This window comes from Procambarus clarkii, chromosome 68 (assembly GCF_040958095.1).
Source record: "Procambarus clarkii isolate CNS0578487 chromosome 68, FALCON_Pclarkii_2.0, whole genome shotgun sequence".
NCBI lineage: Eukaryota > Metazoa > Arthropoda > Malacostraca > Decapoda > Cambaridae > Procambarus > Procambarus clarkii.
In genome coordinates this window covers 17,643,642-17,663,445 of record NC_091217.1, presented here as the reverse complement: position 1 = coordinate 17,663,445, position 19,804 = coordinate 17,643,642, and the positions used below count along the sequence as shown (strand labels likewise).

General features: G+C 49.2%; 1 protein-coding gene across 1 annotated transcript in view; it reads right to left on the bottom strand.

Moving 5' to 3' along the window:
• Window positions 1-19,804, bottom strand: part of LOC138349795 (uncharacterized) — a 44,823-nt gene that overhangs the window by 2,728 nt on the left and 22,291 nt on the right. The window contains exons 7-10 of the mRNA XM_069310886.1: window positions 18,121-18,232; window positions 12,604-12,714; window positions 10,092-10,277; window positions 4,666-4,748 (exon numbers count right to left, since the gene is read on the bottom strand). Coding sequence (XP_069166987.1) covers window positions 4,666-4,748; window positions 10,092-10,277; window positions 12,604-12,714; window positions 18,121-18,232 — 492 coding nt within the window. The remainder of the gene's footprint in view (window positions 1-4,665; window positions 4,749-10,091; window positions 10,278-12,603; window positions 12,715-18,120; window positions 18,233-19,804) is intronic.

Sequence of the window (19,804 nt, the reverse complement as noted above, 5' to 3'; positions counted from 1 at the left end):
TGAACGAAAGGCACCAGACCTGAGGCGCAAACCAGTATGGTGCAAAGGATCAAGACGGCGAAGAGTAGGAGGAGAAGCAGAAGAGTAAGCAGGGCAACCATAATCGAGTTCAGACAGGATGAGAGAGGAATGCAAATAGAGGAGCGTGCGCCTATCCGCTCCCCCAAGAAGTATGGGACAAAACCTTAAGTAGGTTAAGAACCTTAGAGCATTCAACTCGGAGATAAGAGATAATGGCGACCAAGACAAACGAGTGTCAAAAATTAATCCCAAAAGCTTCGCAGAATCTTAGTACACAAGGGGATGACCATGAAGTGACAAGGAAGGACACATGCTTTCGGGTAAATGTCATAGCACAAGTCTTACATATTAAATATGTACCCAACTCAATGATTAATCAACCAATTACTCCATGGGATAACTGGGATCTATCAGTTGATTTTATAAATGCGCCCAAGAAAGATAGTGTGCACTCTACATTATTAAAACAGTTAACACTGAAAAGCATCACTGAAAGTACTCAGAGTATGGGTAACGATGTGCATCAGTGCTATACCGACGGCTCTGTAGAAGATGGTGGACGATGTACCGGATGTGCATGCAATGTATTTGAACAATCTTCTCTCTTACATACAGCAATGAAGCGCGTCAATGACTGGGCAAGTACAACTCAAACCGAACTTCCAGGCATATACCTTGTCACTGAATTTTTAAAAGACAAAGGCAGTGGACTTGTATACTGACTCGCAGAGTGCACTCCTGGCATTGAACGCACATAGTGACACCCAGAAAATTGTCAGTGATATTCGAATGAATATTTTAGCTGCTAAAGAAAACAGATTTGAAATTAAATTCCTATTGATACCATCACATGTTGGCATCTCAAGGCATGACACTGTTGATATGGTTGCAAAGACAGCTTGTAGAAAACCAGTGGTAGAAATTGATATGGGTGTTTCATTAGCAGTGACAAAGAGAATACTTAAACAAATATCTAATGAAGATCTCACCGACCTAACAAATTCACAAAGACCTGAAAGTTGTAGCATTAAATATTATGATAGATATCGTGAGGAGACATTCACATATGGGACTAATAGAACAAGAACCCGGCAATGTGATGTTATAGTGGCCAGAATACGCCTGGGATATAGACGTATCTGGCAGCTCTCAAAACCCAAATGTCGAGTACACAATGTGTCAACTTTGTGAAAGAGAAAACATGCACTCTTGATCATTATATTGTAGAATGTCCCATATTGACTGACTTTCGTCCTCCTGGGCTAAGGTATGCTGAACTGTGTAATTACTATACGAGTACTGGAACACTTGATGATATATTGGACTTGTACCCAAGATTAACCATGTAATGTATCAATTATGTATCAATGTATCAAATGCTTAATTGCACACTAGTTTCTCTATCAGCTATCTCACCCTGTCAGAGTAAGAGAGACAAATGTATATGAATGCATGTGTATATATATGTATGTATATATGTGACTGAAAACTCACACCCCAGAAGTGACTCGAACCCATACTCCCAGGAGCAACGCAACTGGTACAGGGCGCCTTAATCCGCTTGACCATCACGGCCGGACAAAAGGAAGTGGTAGCCGAAGCTATTTGAACCACTTCCCCGCCGGCAACTCGGATGGTAATCTTGGGCATAGCATTTCACCAAATCACCTCATTCTTTGGGGCACACGTGAGGAACACAAATGTGAACAAGCCTGAATGGTCCCCAGGACTATATGCGACTGAAAACTCACACCCCAGAAGTGACTCGAACCCATACTCCCAGGAGTAACGCAACTGGTAACTACAGGGCGCCTTAATCCGCTTGACCATCACGGCCGGACAAAAGGAAGTGGTAGCCGAAGCTATTTGAACCACTTCCCCGCCGGCAACTCGGATGGTAATCTTGGGCATAGCATTTCACCAAATCACCTCATTCTTTGGGGCACACGTGAGGAACACAAATGCGAACAAGCCTGAATGGTCCCCAGGACTATATGCGACTGAAAACTCACACCCCAGAAGTGACTCGAACCCATACTCCCAGGAGCAACGCAACTGGTAACTACAGGGCGCCTTAATCCGCTTGACCATCACGGCCGGACAAAAGGAAGTGGTAGATGAGTTTTCAGTCGCATATAGTCATGGGGACCATTCAGGCTTGTTCGCATTTGTGTTCCTCACGTGTGCCCCAAAGAATGAGGTGATTTGGTGAAATGCTATGCCCAAGATTACCATCCGAGTTGCCGGCGGGGAAGTGGTTCAAATAGCTTCGGCTACCACTTCCTTTTGTCCGGCCGTGATGGTCAAGCGGATTAAGGCGCCCTGTAGTTACCAGTTGCGTTGCTCCTGGGAGTATGGGTTCGAGTCACTTCTGGGGTGTGAGTTTTCAGTCGCATATAGTCCTGGGGACCATTCAGGCTTGTTCGCATGTATATATGTATATGTACGTATGTATATGTATGTGTATAAAGTATATATGGAAGCTGATCAGAATTACATTTCACCTTTGTAAATGCACATTAATGACACTACGTAAAAGACACATCGAACACTTTATGTAGGGCATACGTAAATCTGTGTATTTATGTTGTGACGGGAAAGTGTAGGAGTGTAGATGTTCGGCAGTCCTCCTAATGGCTGGTGTCAATGCCTAGTCACATTTAAAAAAAAAAAAAAAAATAGACAGCTTGGCTGTTGTTTGTAGTAAATTAAGGGAAGACACGCAAAACACATAGTATGAACAATGAAACTTTAATTAATATTGAAAACAAATTATGAACAAAAGAATCCCTTGGCTATGTACAATGCAAACAAACATGTCAAAAAATATAATATAAAAATTAAGAACAGGAATGACGTTACTCTATAATATAAAGACAGAAAAGTGATTAAACAGGTGCTGAGAATAAAGCGCTAGCCGAGAAACGTCCACCTGATAGACCGTATATCAGTTAGTTGTTCACAGTTTGAGAGCACAAGATATTCTAACTTCAATGACTGGTTCAAGCCCAGACATCGACTAAGTAGAGGGTGCAGAGGTGCAGGTGTGCAGTCGGCGGGTCACCAATCAGAAGCAGGCAGGCTGGGAATGGTAGTTTGCTGGTTGATGACGGAGCCGTCATGGAGGGAGTGTGGAGTAGGGGGAAGTTTTGGGTACGTTTGCCTCCTGGTCAAAACGTTTTGTGCTACTGGTAGACGTATCTTGAAGGTAGCATCTTATTGTTGTATATATAAGTAACTTTATGGAGAGAAGAGCAGGCTCAATCTATCTTGAAAGAGATTATCGTCACAATGTATTTACGTATGTAGGTTAGCTTAGCATTTTAAAAGCACGAAATCACCTTCTGTGGTTGATTGTTCAATAAACCCCTGAACTATATTTTTAATACATCTCTAACCCTGTCCATGGAGGACAGAAGAAAATGTATATATGCTGGTTAGCATTGTAAATGTGTGGCCACGTCTGTGGTAAAAAAAACTCCAATACCCACTTCATTCAAGTCCAGCTACAGATCTACCTGCCAGAATAGCCGATTAATTTATTCAGACCACAGTAAACCTCCCGTTTTATCGCTATCCCTCACCCAAGAAAGTGTGAAACCCCTCAATCCCCCTCCCCCCTCCCCACCAGGAGTCATAATAGCTGGAGGGGATCAACCTCCGGACGAAGGTAGACGAGAAGTATATGGGTCTCCATGTACAGCAAACTATGCATTACAGATCCACAGGCGCACGTTGTTCTCGTTTATACCCACCACCCTCGAAACACAGTACATGAGTTCCATCACTGTGACAAGGCAAATACTTTATTGTGGACCAGCTTGAGAGAGCACCCAGGCTATAGGACAGTCGCCTAGTTTTACCAGATGGTTACCCGTACTACTATGCAGCTGGTGAGAGCACCAAAACACTGAAAATCAGGTTATTAATGGAATAAACATTTATTCATTAAAAAATTAATTTCACCTGAGCTGCCCAGCACATAATGTTGGGAGAGTTCTGCAGTGCTGTATGTAAATGGTCTCTCTCTCGCGTGTGCGCGTGTGTGTGATTAGATTTATCCGACGTTTATCCCTGACCGTTCTACTTCCGTCAGGACAACCCGTTCTCGCAAATTTAATAAGTCAATATTGACTTATTAGTTGCATGCATAGGTGACATACTAAACATAATAGTTTCCCTTGAAAAGCTTCATAGAAAACACCGACCTTACCTAACCTACTTAGTATGTTAAAATAAGCATCTTATAGCTTCGTAATTACAATTGTTACTTAACCTATTATAGGTATAGGTTAGGTAATAATTGTAATTACGAAGCAATAAGATGCTTGCTTATCTTAACATACTAAGTAGGTTAGGTAAGGTCGGTGTTTTCTATGAAGCTTTTCAAGGGAAACTATTATGTTAAGTATGTCACCTATGCACATATTTAATAAGTCAATATTGACTTATTAAATTTGCGAGAACGGGTTGGTCAGGAACATGCAGAGGGTCTTGTTTTCTTTTGTGTTTAAGAATGTGAACAGCTTGTGTCGTATTTGGGAAATCAAAAGACGTTATCGGAAACCTCAATGGTTATTAACAGATTATTGTTCCAAAGAGATTTTTATATTTGTGGTTTATAAAGATAGATAAAATACTTACCGAGAGCAATCCTTCCATGTCGAGCTCAGCCCCTGCTACCAGACCCGAAACTGTGATCGGGAATTTCCACCACACGTCGTTCTCTGAAAATGTAAAAGGCTATTATCACAAGTAAGTAATTATCAAAAGAAGGCACCAAACCGGGAAGGCTATGAAGCACCATCTAATGTGCGGAATAATCAGAGGGCGCTAAATATGACCAAGGATGCCAATACGAAAACAGAAATGCATAAGGCAAACGATATCAAAAGTATCCGATTCACCAAGAATTCTATCGAGGGACAAGCGACCGTGGGGGACGGTCGGAAAACAAGACATGCTCGTCCCAGAAGTCAGGACATTCAACAAGGATATGCACGACCGTAAGACGAACAATGCAATTTGGATAATAAGGAGCAGGGCGGCGCTCCATTAAGTGACCAGGAGTTAAGCGAGTATGGCCAATATGCCTCCTCGCCAGAGCCGTTTCCCATCGCCGGTTATGGTGGTAGGAGGACGGCCACGAGGACACACAACTCTTAAGAGTAAGCAGGTTGTTATCAGTAACAGAAGACCAACAAGCCTGCCAAACGGTAAGCATGGAGGAATGAATAACTATGTTAAAGTCGGAATAAGGAATACTTTTGCGAAATATGGGACAAGAGCGGACAGCTTCCCTAGCGGCAGCATCCGCACACTCTTAAGAAGACACCAATATGACTGGGAACCCAGCAAAACTCAACTGACTTAAATTTATTGTGAATAAGAAACAGCCAATATTGTATCTCGACAACCACTGGATGAACCGGATTAAAGGACCCGAGAACCATGAAGGTACTACGAGAGTCAACAACAACTACAAAGGAAGATTGACAACGAGAAAACAGGAGACGAAGAGCACAGAGAATAGCATAAAGTTCCACTGTGAAGATGCTAGTCTCTGGAGGTAAGCAACACATACAAGTGCTGTCAGGAAAAACAAGACAGTAGCCCACACCGTCTGCAGACTTAGACCCATCGGTGAAGATGGAAACGGAGCGGGAGTGTGAAGAAAAGGGCTCAAGGAAAGGCGTTTCAGAACCGTAGGAGGGGTAAAAGCTTTAGTGATGCAGGTTAAGGAAGTACAAAACTGCGGAAGGGGGACTCTCCACGGGGGCAAAGAAGGAACAGCACCAGGAGAAATATTAGAAATATGAACCGAAAGAGAATCCTGTAAGCGAGATAACTGGACAAAAAGAGGGAGGTGGTGAAGAGGAACAGGACCCCCAGGAGGGGTAAAAGTTAAAGCACGACAGAGGCGAGAGGAAGGATGTTGCAAGGCTCGTGCAAGATAGCGAAGACAGTAGCTATCACAGCGGTCCTGAAGAGATAGGAATCCATTGTCAACATATAAACTGAGGACAGGAGTCGAACGAAAGGCACCAGAACTGAGGCACAGCCCAGTATGGTGCAAAGCATTAAGACGGTGAAGAGTAGAAGGAGAAGCAGACGAGTAAGTTGGGCAACCATAATCGAGTTTAGACAGGACGAGAGAGGAATGTAAAGCGAGGATGGTGCGCCTATCCACTTCCCAAGAAATATGGGACAACACCTGAAGAAGGGGTAAGGGCTTTAGAACATTCAACTCGGAGGTAAGAGACATGAGGCGACCAAGACAAACGAGTGTCAAAAATCAACCCTAAAAGCTTAGCGGAATCCTTGTTGACAATGGGGTGACAAAGAAAGATGAAGAACGACGCGCTTCCAAGTAAAAGTTAAAGCACAAGTTTTAGACGCAGAGAACCTGAAGCCATGATCGGTGGCCCAAGATGACACGGCATCAATCACAAGTTGAAGTCGCCGTTGAAGGAGAGGCGAATCATTACCGACAGCAAAGGGTAAGATCGTCGACATAGAGAGCGGAGAAGATGCCAGAAGGAAGAGGAAAAAAGGTCATTGAGGGCAGCCAGAAAATGAGTAGTGCTCAGAACACTACCTTGGGGCACACCTTCGTATTGCTGAAAAGAGGCAGAGAGAGCGGTACCAAGCCTCACCCGAAAGGAACGACGAGAGAGGAAGCTTTGGAGAAAGAGAGGGAGATGACCACGAAGGCCAAAAGAATGAATTTGAGACAGAATATGATATCGCCAAGTGGTGTCGTAAGCCTTTTCTAGGACAAAAAGGATGGCAACAACGGAAGTCTTCGCAGCAAAAGTAGTACGAATATAGACCTCCCAGTTCACCAGGACATCCGTTGTGCTGCTGCACTTGCGGAAACCAAATTGAGAAGGGGAGAGGTGGTGATAGTGCTCTAAGAACCACATCAGACGAACGTTAACCATACGTCAAAGAGTATGCAGACACAATTTGTGAGGGAAATAGGATGAAAGTCCTTAGGGGAAGTGCCCAGAGACCCTGGTTTTCGAACAGGCTCGACCCATCCATAGAGGAGCGAGAGGAGCCAAGGGGAGTAGTCAGAGGGGTCAAAGGAGGAGGAAGGTCTGGGCTCAATGCAGCAGGGGCTACAGAGGTTGGTCTTCCAACACAGTCCGACTCTGGGGGGGGGGGCCTGGTCGCCCACCCCAAGAGCCCAGGAAGGTACAAGAAGAACAGTATGCAACATATAAACGAGAGGCAAGACTTTCATTCATGAATGTTCCCCCACACCCACCACGGAGCCACAATTAAAGGATAGGATGTAACCAGAGACATGTTGCCGGGGCCCCCAGGGGTGCGTCGTGAGTATACTCCCCCCCAAACGCCACCTTAAGAACCATCAGTCCGTTGAGATCGGGTTCAGTGACGAAAGAAGGATTGAAAATAAAAGTGTCCCCTCGCTCGAGACGTCGGGTAACACAGTTCTACGGATCCTCCTCAAACACTAAGGCGTGAAAACAGAAGGCCAAAAAAATAATCAAAACTATCAAAAGGTCGGCGGGAAATGACAATAAGAAAGGAGAAGACGGGGGAGGGGGGGGAGGGAACAATCAGGAGAAAGCGCCAAGCCATTACGACTATAGAGCACTGGGAAGGGGTCAGGATAAGGAAGGGGGGGGGGGGGAGAAAAACGAAACAGAAGGAAAAGTTATCCAGCAGAATTCAAGAAGACAGCAGCAGAAGCATAAGGCTCCAAAAGGACAGAGGAGTGACCCATGAAGCATCACACTACGGCAGCTGCCCACTAAGTCCCTCCACGACGACAACGGGTCAGATAGGGAGGGGCTGGAGTAATGAGTCTGCTTGATTAGAGTTATTCTGCTCACCTGACCAGAAATTGGGAGGTCAGCGGAAGAAATATATATAATAAACGTCAGTGAGGGATTTAAGATACAGGCAGAGGTTGGGCATCTTATCAATGTTAGTGGAAATAGGATGTCGATATTTTGGTGACGTGACATGATGCTAGCATGATGTCGTAACGCCACTGGAGTTGCTGCAGTCATCAGAGGTGGACGTGCGTTTTGGTGTCTTTGTAATATAAAGGAATGAGACTCTGGATGAAGTGTTTGAGTGCCAGCTGCAGTGTATAACTGTTGAGGAAGCTGCCAAAGGGGCACGTTACTGCTCAGTATTTGTGAAGATATGGAAATGCCCTGAAACCTAGTGGTGGTCGTACCTGCATGGAGCTCTAAATCTTTTTATCCTCAGGTGGAGGAGGATATGCAAGTGTCTTTGTGTGGAGCTTGCCAGGCAACTGTGTGAGCTCAAGTCAGGAGTTGCAGTCAGGGTGACAGTGGACAATAATTCACTAACACGGGATTTAAAAGATCATACCAAACAAGGAGAGAGTGGGGAGTCACAGTGGATCGAGTAGGGTGTGTACTCAAGACAACAAGGCCAGTTTAGGAGCCGTACCCTTAAACGAAGGTGACGTTGAACCCCCTCTCCAAGATCAAGAAGCGTACAGGATGATCTCCCAGGTAATTGCAAGCACTCCAGTGTCCACTCCAGTTGCTGGTTGACCAACGGTAGCAGAAGTGTGGTTGCCGAGGTCGGCTGTTTTTCTATCAGTGAGTGGATGGGGTCTCTCTTCGCCTGTACACAAGTAACAGTCAGGTGCAATAACCTGCTCTTTTTGGGTATAATCCCCAACCAGCCCCCTCAATACTTGCAGATTTTCTTTCAAATCAGGGGAGAAGAGTGTCAGATGTAATGGTGGAAACTAAAGATCTCCAACCATCATGCTTAGTTATGTGGATGGCTCTATATGCCACTGCACTCGCCTTCTGAAACAAAATAAAAGAATCGTGCATCTGTCGGCGACAGTGTTTTTTCTAGGCTGCACGCTTACAGCGGACAGCCCGAGCACAGTCTGCATTCCACCAAGGAATCCACTTCCGTGCCCCCCATGAGGTAGAGCAGGAAACAGAGCAGAGGACAGCATAAAAAAGTGTCATGAAAGAGGATGGGAGGGTTCAGGGAAAAGGCAGATCAGAGATCAGAAAGAGTAGCACGTAAGGTGAAGAGGTTCCAGTTGGCCTTGGCAAACTGCCACCTAGGGAAGGGAAGAGGTGGGTGAAAAGAATAAGTGACAAGGCTGGGGAAATGGTCACTTATGTAGGTCATCAAGAACCCGCCAGGTGAAGTCCAAATAAAGAGAAGATGAGCAGAGAGAAAGATCAACACAGGAAAGGGTGCAAGTGCGGGAATCAACACGAGTGAAGGAAGGAACTATCAGGGGAAAACACCAAGCCATTACGACTATATATGAGGAAGTCCGGGAATTATTGATACAGTAATCAACAGCCCCGCTGCTTGCTCATGGTAACCGGGTGGCTATTAGTGGTGGTGAGAGGCTGCAGTGAGTAGAGCGCAGGTGGTGACGAATGACTGAATAAATGAATTAACGAATGAATCAGTGAGAGAGTTTGTTGTGTGTGATTTGTGTGTGATTTGTGCGTGCGTGCGTGTGTGCGTGTGTGTGTGTGTGTGTGTGTGTGTGTGTGTGTGTGTGTGTGTGTGTATGTATGTGTGTATGTGTGTGTGTGTGTGTGTGTGTGTGTGTGTGTGTGTGTGTGTGTGTGTGTGTGTGTGTGTGTGTGTGTGTGTGTGTGTGTATGTATGTGTGTATGTGTGTGTGTGTGTGTGTGTATGTATGTGTGTATGTGTGTGTGTGTGTGTGTGTGTGTGTGTGTGTGTGTGTGTGTGTGTGTGTGTGTGTGTGTGTGTGTGTGTGTGTGTGTGTGTGTGTGTGTGTGTGTGTGTGTGTGTGTATGTGTGTGTGTGTGTGTGTGTGTGTGTGTGTGTGTGTGTGTGTGTGTGTGTGTGTGTGTGTGTGTGTGTGTGTGTGTGTGTGTGTGTGTCACACCACACCTCTTGTTTACCGTCACCCTCTTCCAATCTTCTCTTCCTTTACCCCTCTCTCTCTCTCTCTCCATCACCTTCACCTTCACCTTGCCAGCTTTCCTACCCATTCCTCCTCCTCCCTCTCCCCATACTTTACCCTTCCTTCCTTCAGCAGGACCCACCAGAGAGGTCCCTGGCGTGGGTGGTGAAGTCCCAGTAAGGCAGCCGCAGATGACACCCGCCCAGCCGCTGTAGTTCCGCCTCCACAGCCCGTACTGCCGCCCTGTTCACCCCCAGCCACGCCCGCGGGCGGTGGGCGGCCATGATGTGGGCGGCGTAGGCTAGAGTAAAGTTGTGAAGCCACCCGCCTGTAGGAGGAGACGGTAAGGATAGAGGAGTTGTGCAGGAGCATCGGGCGGGCCCGCCAGCACACACACCCTCCAGGGCGGTGTATATATATATATCAAAGTCATGGGAGTTCATTATTATCCTAACAGCTTAAATCATGACAAGAGCTAATTTTCCCGCTTCTTAGCCCGTTAATGCCTGCTTAGAGGTTTGGTGCGATGAAGACTCTTACTGTCTGTTACACCACATAGTCCTGTCTTACTGTCTGTCACACCACATAGTCCTGTCTTACTGTCTGTTACACCACAGTCTTGCTGTCTTACCGTCTGTCACACCACACAGTCTTGCTGTCTTACCGTCTGTCACACCACACACAGTCATGCTGTCTTACCGTCTGTCACACCACAGACAGTCCTACTGTCTTACCGTCTGTCACACCACACACAGTCATGCTGTCTTACCGTCTGTCACACCACACACAGTCATGCTGTCCTACCGTATGTCACACCACACACAGTCATGCTGTCTTACCGTCTGTCACACCACACACAGTCATGCTGTCTTACCGTCTGTCACACCACACAGTCATGCTGTCTTACCGTCTGTCACACCACACACAGTCATGCTGTCTTACCGTCTGTCACACCACACACAGTCATGCTGTCTTACCGTCTGTCACACCACACACAGTCATGCTGTCTTACCGTCTGTCACACCACACAGTCATGCTGTCTTACCGTCTGTCACACCACACACAGTCATGCTGTCTTACCGTCTGTCACACCACACACAGTCATGCTGTCTTACCGTCTGTCACACCACAGACAGTCATGCTGTCCTACCGTCTGTCACACCACACACAGTCATGCTGTCCTACCGTCTGTCACACCACACACAGTCATGCTGTCCTATCGTCTGTCACACCACACACAGTCATGCTGTCCTACCGTCTGTCACACCACACACAGTCCTACTGTCTTACCGTCTGTCACACCACACAGTCATGCTGTCCTACCGTCTGTCACACCACACACAGTCATGCTGTCCTACCGTCTGTCACACCACACACAGTCATGCTGTCCTACCGTCTGTCACACCACACACAGTCCTACTGTCTTACCGTCTGTCACACCACACACAGTCATGCTGTCCTACCGTCTGTCACACCACACACAGTCATGCTGTCCTACCGTCTGTCACACCACACACAGTCATGCTGTCTTACCGTCTGTCACACCACAGACAGTCATGCTGTCTTACCGTCTGTCACACCACACACAGTCCTACTGTCTTACCGTCTGTCACACCACACACAGTCCTACTGTCTTACCGTCTGTCACACCACAGACAGTCTTCCTGTCTTACCGTCTGTCACACCACACACAGTCATGCTGTCTTCCCATCTGTCACACCACACACAGTCATGCTGTCTTACCGTCTGTCACACCACACACAGTCATGCTGTCTTACCGTCTGTCATATCACAGACTGACTTACCCCTGAGCCACCACACCCTACTCACTATAGGGTCCTCACCACCCTTGGTCTATCCCCCCTCATCTCTCCTCATGTAAACCTGGGGATAAACAATTCATCTCAGATTCTACCCCCGTGGTCGACTACCCCCCCGCCGTGGTCGACTACCCCCCCGTGGTCGACTACCCCCCCGTGGTCGACTACCCCCCCGCCGTGGTCGACTACCCCCCCGTGGTCGACTACCCCCCCGCCGTGGTCGACTACCCCCCCCGCCGTGGTCGACTACCCCCCCCCCCCGTGGTCGACTACCCCCCCGCCGTGGTCGACTACCCCCCCGTGGTCGACTACCCCCCCGTGGTCGACTACCCCCCCGTGGTCGACTATCCCCCCGTGTTCGACTATCCCCCCCGTGGTCGACTACCCCCCCGTGGTCGACTACCCCCCCGTGGTCGACTACCCCCCGTGGTCGACTACCACCGTGGTCGACTATCCCCCCGTGGTCGACTACCACCGTGGTCGACTAACCCCCCGTGGTCGACTACCACCGTGGTCGACTAACCCCCCGTGACACACACACTAGGCACCAGAGGTCAGGTGCCACCTTCACAGCAACATTCCTCCTCTCATCCTATGAGCGTACAGCCGCCTCCAACTCTTCTGGTGATTTCTACTTTAACACTCGTAAACTGTACCGTTTCCCGCCTGCATCACTCCCCGGTGGCCGCTAGAGTTCACGGCGAGCACAGCAAGGTTACGAGAGCTGGCGTTACTGACGACTGCCGAGATCCCAAAATACCGAACCATCGCATAAATGATAATGCCTTGGGAAGGCACGTCATTAAGGGTTCGGTTCAAGTTTTAAGTTCTTACTTGAGTAGAGGTTTGTGAAGGCTAAGGTGAGGTCTTGGAGAGAGCGAGGCGAGAGGGTGGTCACCTCCTGCCGTCTGCCGGAGCTGTCTTCCTCCCCGCAGTCACACGTCTCTGTCACAAGCAGATAATTAGTGATCATATAATTTATATGAACATTAGCAACAACCCTAAAATAATTGTTATTATTACCTATCTGAACAAACCCTTGGGTGGACTTAGGGGCGAGGTAGACTTATTGCTTGCCCTCAACATACGTGGGAATTATCTTAAGATTAAGGGGTATGAGCAGAGATCCTTCGCGTTCATGGATTTGAACTTTCCTTCTTCAAAACTTACCCTAAAAAAACACTTTACATTATAATACGACCAAAGTGTCTGTGGTCATATTGCAATGTACATTATATAGTGGGAGCGAGGGACACCCTGTCCCTGGGTCGCATACACATTACGACCGAGGGACAGAGATCTGTAGATGACTGTACCCACGCCAACATGTCCCGTCATAATTCTTCAGTTTGGCGTCATTATGAGAGACTCACTCTTTAGCGTCATTATCAACGTGTACAATGTACCTTGTTACGAAATTTCTCATCGTCACCCATTTGAAATTGTATTAACATTGCAAAGTAATACAACCACAGCATCTAGTAAGCACCATTTGTCTAGATCAGCACAGTCAATATTGTATTAGATAGAATTATGAAAACAATCCTCTTTACACATATGCAATATTATTACTCTTAGTTGATCTAATCAGGAATCTAAGGGATGAGATGAGAACCGGAGCTAATCGTCGAAAAGTGGCAACTCGACCTACACTGGGTCTGCCACAGGAGTACAACGGAGGTGAAGAACCGGCGAGACATCTGGAACGAACTTACCCAGCAATCTTGCGGATCTTCTTCCAGATCTACAGCAGAGGAGTATCGGACATAATGGTGGAAACATAATATTTCCAACTCTCACATTTAGCTGTACGGATGGTCCTACGGGCCACCGCACTTGCTTTCCGAAACAAAATAAAAGAATCAGCCGTCTGCCGGCGTCAGTGTTTCTTCCAGGCTGCACGCTTACAGCGGACAGCCCGAGCACAGTCCACATTCCACTAGGGAACACACCTCCGCGTGCCCCGGGAGGTATAGCGACTAAAAGAGTGGAGGGCAACGTCGAAGACGGTGTCATGAACGAGGAGGAAGGCACAAGGAAGAGGTAGAGAAGGGAGGTCAGAGAGAGTAGCACGGAGGGTGAATAGGTTCCAGTCAATCTTGGCAAACAGCCACCTAGAGGAGGAGAGGGGAGGGTGAAAAGAGAAAAAGGAAACGAGGATGGGGAAATGGTCACTTATGGAGGTTATCAAGAACCCACCAAGTGAGGTCTAAATAAAGGGACGATGAGCAGAGAGAAAGATCGAGACAGGAAAGGGTGCGAGATCGAGAGTCCACATGAGTGGGCTCAAGAAGTCATAAGTGACAGGAAAGAAGAGAGGATGAACGGTTCGAGAAGGCGGCCCCCAGTGTTTGTCAGAACATCACCCCAGAGGGTATGTCGACAGCTGAAATCACCCAACAGGAGCACCAGCTCTGGCAAGGAGTCCAGGAGGTGCTTAAGATCAGGAAGGGAAAGTGGAACATTTGGGGGGAGATAAAGGGAACAGACTGTATACCATTTACTCACAAAAAACACGGGCAGCAGAACAATAGATAAGCGATATAAAAAGTAGGGGGACGAAGGGAGTATCAGTACGAATCAAGAAAACAGTAGAGTTATGGAAACCAGCTAGAGGGTGGGGGGGGGGGAGAAAAGAAAGGAATAACCACGAAAGTGACCAGGACGAGCACCAAGAATTGGCTCCTGGAGACAAACACAAAGTGGTGAAAACTGTAATCAGAAGTTGGAGTTCATGGAAGTTGGCATAAAATCCACGAATATTCCACTGAAGAACAGACATTATCAAAAAGAGGCAGGACAGCAACAGAGAACACTGAAGAAACAATGGTAAAGAAGTACATAGTATATTAAATAAGCTTAGGATCAGGGTCAGCAAAATCAGGGTTAGGAGATCGTGGGTAAACTTAGTAAAGATGGAGGGAAGGGAGCAGGAGGACAGACCAGAGGCGGACAGACGGGGTCCAGAGGAGACAACCGAGCAGGGCTGTCAAGGACAGGAGGAGGAGGAGCAGAAACCAGGGATCGCACCTCGGCAAGGGCAGCAACCAAGAGGGAATCAGAGGTTAAAGAAACCTCCATAGCTGGGACAGGAGGCCCGACCACCGAAATGGGAGGGTGGGAGGCGAGGAAGAAAGAGATGCCTTCTTACTCGCTGGGGAGGAGGAAGGAGAGGAGCCAGGCTTACGTTTCTGACTCAAAGAGACAGGTGTTCCAGCAACAATGTGAGTCTGTCACTGGGTGACAGACTCAATGGTCTCAACAGGAGAAGAAGAACGGGAATGAACAACATGAAGATTTTTGGGAAGATGGACAACAGCCTGGACAGATAGGCAGCATGGAGGGCCAAAAGACTTGGGGAAGAGTTTGGAAGAAGGATCAAGGGGAGATGGGAAAGAAGACACAGGAGACATGATGGATTGGGTAGGAAGGGGGGAAACTCCAGATGGAGAACTAAGGGGGAGACCCTTCGGGAAAGAACGTAAAGGAACAGGGAAAGAGGTGGTGGGCGTGTCCGGGTCCAAGGTCTGGAAACGGTTGTCTGACTGAGAAAGGTGTGAAGGACGAGGAGAGGTAGAACGCAAGACGCGAGAATAAGATACGCCAGTGAAAGGGTGGAGACAGCAGACTTGCCGTTTCGCTTCAGAAGTCAAACGATCCTAGTGTTTTAACTTGAGGACCGCTTCCTCAAGCTTCTACTGTATACATTTGCGGGAGAAGGTAGGGTGGGCATCACTGCAATTGAGGCAGCAAGCCTGAGGAGATGAGCAATCTGTCTTAGAGTGGTTATACTTCCCTCACATGGGGCATACACACACAAGACTAGTGCATTTGAGGGCACCGTGCCCGAACTTCCAGCACTTATTACAAAGTCTAGGAGAGGGTATGTACTACTGAACGTAGCTCCTAGCACCAGCAAGAACGATAAGAGTGTGGAAGGGGCTGATGTCGACGACCACGAAGGGATCGAGTGAACGTGTCCACCTTTAGGACTGGATGGCCTTGGGCTTCGAGGATATGTTTAATATCCTAATGGCAGTCTCTTAGGTCCCTAACACCAATTGCAAAATAGTGCGGGAGGAGAACAGGGCCAACACTGCCATTTAACCTAGCGTTTTTGCAGATCCAAACAGGGGTCTTCCTAATGCAGGACAATGTGGGTAGCTGCATCCTGAGAAGGAGCAGTGACGACACGTGTTCCGAAACAGGTGGGGTTAAAAGTAACACAGGCATCTACCGAATAAACAAGGTGTTTATGGAGGGAGAAATCGTCAGTAGGAGTAAAATCTAGAGAAAGGAGATCAATGTATTTAGCCCATAAAACAGGACCAAACAAGGTCTGGTACGTATTAGTATGGGAAGGGATCGTGCGAGAGCGACCATGGCAGGGACGGCGTTGAGAACCCCCAGAGAGAGAGAGAGAGAGAGAGAGAGAGAGAGAGAGAGAGAGAGAGGGGTTAAAAGGTGCAGTAGACACAATAAGAGACTGAGCCATGCCAGGGGATGAGGTGGTCACCAATGGGGGCTTGGGGCTCGACCCAACCACAGAGGAGGGAGGGGGGCCAAGGGGAGTAGTCAGGAGGGTCAAAGGAGGAGCTAGGTCTGGGCCCATTGTTGCGGGGTGCTACAAACCCGATTCCATCGTCGGAGCATGGAGCAGCGACGTCAATGCCATCTGTGAGTCCGCTCGCGAAACCCCCACAAATTGGACGACGCCATCTAGTGATGACAGGATTATACCAGCAAGAGGCGCTAGATTCCTAGTCAGTTCGTGAGGTAGCTGGTGCTGACCTCTGGTGAGGTGGCACCTAGAAAAGCAGAGCCTTCTGTTATAGGAGGAGTTGTATGTCTATGTCAGAATACGTAAGTGATGTTTCCTAGTGTCCCATGTACTGACCAAGGAACTGATGCCATGTATGTATCCACAGAGTCGACGTAGGGCTGCTGTGGTACGAGGACAGTCAATCTACCCAGGGCAGCCAATATCTCTACTCCATTCTGCTTTACAGAAGCAGTGAGCCGCAGGAGGAGAAGATCTGTGTAGTGTTCTATCTGCCTGTGAAGTGGCAGTGACAGAATTCGGCGTACCTGGGACTGGCTAACGGAAGAGACGACTGACAGTAAGGTGCTATGGAGGAGAGTAACCAGCGAGTTGCAAGAAGCTCCTGCCAAGGGTTCGCTACCCTTGTATTTGTACATGAAGAGGCCCAGCAGCGCGAGGCTGATGTTCTCTGCCAGCACCAGGCTGGAGAGTGATTGTGGGCGTGCATGAAGAGCACCTAGTGAGACTGTTTTGGCTGGCCCGTGGCTAGGGTAGACTCGTTGGTGTTTCCCAGTACTGGTTGAGGACGGTACTGTGTGTTGAGGAAACACGGTAGCTGACAAGACTGCATCAATTGAGCATCAAGGAGTGTTTAGTGTCCTATGAGAGAGACATTTGTGTACATATTAAGTGCAGTAATACTTCCTTTAGGATTATATATGAGGTGATGGGAAAGTGTTTGTGTGAATATATTGATAATTGATGAAGTGTCGTATTCAATGCACCTCCCCCATTGTGTTTTACTTGCATTACCGAGCTCACTCCTTGAAAGCCACTACTAACTTGGGGCCGGATACCAGAACTTTAGTTCCACCAGCAAAGAACCCGGTTGCGACCCATTGTGGCCGTAACACGGGGGGCTAGAGTCACGTCTTCAATCACAGTCCGACTCGGGGGCTTGGTTGCCCACCCCACGAGCCTGAGAAGTCATAAGAGGAACAGTATTCAGCGACATGAAAACGAGAAGTAATACTTTCATTCACGAATGTACTCCCGTACCTACTACGAAGCCACAATTAGAGGATAGGACATCCAACATGAGACAGGTCTTGCCGGCCCCCCCCACCCCAGGGATGCGTCGTGAGTATACTCCCCACAATCGCCACCTTATGAACCGTCAGTCCATCGAGATTGGGTTCAGTGACGAAAGGAGGATTGACAATAAATGTGTTCCCTCGCTCACGACGCTGGGTACAACAGTTGTATGGGAGATTATGCCTCCTCAAATACCCGAGCGTCAGAACAGAAGATGTCCAAAAGAAGAATCAAGACAGAGAAAAGGTTGGTGGGAAATGACCATTAGAAGTGAGAAGAGGGGGGAGAAAAATGGAACATAAGGAAAAGGAAAAGACATCTGGCAAGACTTGTGAAGGCAGCAGCAGGAGTATAAGAATTCAAAACGACAGAGGATTGTTCCATGGAGCATCACACTCTGGCAGCCGCCCCCCAAGCCCCCTCACGACGACAACGAGCCTGAAAGGGAGGGGGGGTGGGGGGGAGGGAGCAGGGCAGGTGGGAGGCCGACTCACCTGGGAGTGGGAGCAGGGCAGGTGGGAGGGCAGAGGTGGCGGCTGGAGTGAAGGAGACCACCAGGATGTCCTCAGCGTGGTCCAGGGCCACACACTCCTGCAGTGAGGTCACCTGAGGGAGTGCCACAGAGGTGCACTCTGTTACTGTGTTATCACGGTGCCAAATTATCTCGTGATAATGCCCTTAAGATTTTGCAAAATGTTTGTTAATGTAACATTGACATCACCCATTAGCTTGAAGACACACGGTATTTAATCCAGAGTTTTATATATATCCTAAATTAACACATCATCCTCTCCTCTTTATCTCTACCGTGACTGTACCCCCGTCCCTGAAGCCCGTGACTGTACCCCCGTCCCTGAAGCCCGTGACTGTACCCCCGTCCCTGAAGCCCGTGGCTGTACCCCCGTCCCTGAAGCCCGTGGCTGTACCCCCGTCCCTGAAGCCCGTGGCTGTACCCCCGTCCCTGAAGCCCGTGGCTGTACCCCCGTCCCTGAAGCCCGTGGCTGTACCCCCGTCCCTCAAGCTCGTGGCTGTACCCCGTCCCTGAAGCTCGTGGCTGTACCCCGTCCCTGAAGCTCGTGGCTGTACCCCGTCCCTGAAGCTCGTGGCTGTACCCCGTCCCTGAAGCTCGTGGCTGTACCCCGTCCCTGAAGCTCGTGGCTGTACCCCGTCCCTGAAGCTCGTGGCTGTACCCCCGTCCCTGAAGCTCGTGGCTGTACCCCCGTCCCTGAAGCTCGTGGCTGTACCCCCGTCCCTGAAGCCCGTGGCTGTACCCCCGTCCCTGAAGCCCGTGGCTGTACCCCCGTCCCTGAAGCCCGTGGCTGTACCCCCGTCCCTGAAGCCTGTGGCTGTACCCCCGTCCCTGAAGCCTGTGGCTGTACCCCCGTCCCTGAAGCCTGTGGCTGTACCCCCGTCCCTGAAGCCCGTGGCTGTACCCCCGTCCCTGAAGCCTGTGGCTGTACCCCCGTCCCTGAAGCCTGTGGCTGTACCCCCGTCCCTGAAGCCTGTGGCTGTACCCCCGTCCCTGAAGCCTGTGGCTGTACCCCCGTCCCTGAAGCCCGTGGCTGTACCCCCGTCCCTGAAGCCCGTGGCTGTACCCCCGTCCCTGAAGCCCGTGACTGTACCCCCGTCCCTGAAGCCCGTGGCTGTACCCCCGTCCCTGAACCCCGTGACTGTACCCCCGTCCCTGAAGCTCGTGGCTGTACCCCGTCCCTGAAGCCCGTGACTGTACCCCCGTCCCCGAAGCCCGTGGCTGTACCCCCGTCCCTGAAGCCCGTGACTGTACCCCCGTCCCTGAAGCTCGTGGCTGTACCCCGTCCCTGAAGTCCGTGGCTGTACCCCGTCCCTGAAGCCCGTGGCTGTACCCCCGTCCCTGAAGCCCGTGGCTGTACCCCCGTCCCTGCATGAAGCCCGTGACTGTACCCCGTCCCTGAAGCCCGTGACTGTACCCCCGTCCCTGAAGCCCGTGGCTGTACCCCCGTCCCTGAAGCCCGTGACTGTACCCCCGTCCCTGAAGCCCGTGACTGTACCCCCGTCCCTGAAGCCCGTGACTGTACCCCCGTCCCTGAAGCCCGTGGCTGTACCCCCGTACCTGAAGCCCGTGACTGTACCCCCGTCCCTGAAGCTCGTGGCTGTACCCCGTCCCTGAAGCCCGTGACTGTACCCCCGTCCCCGAAGCCC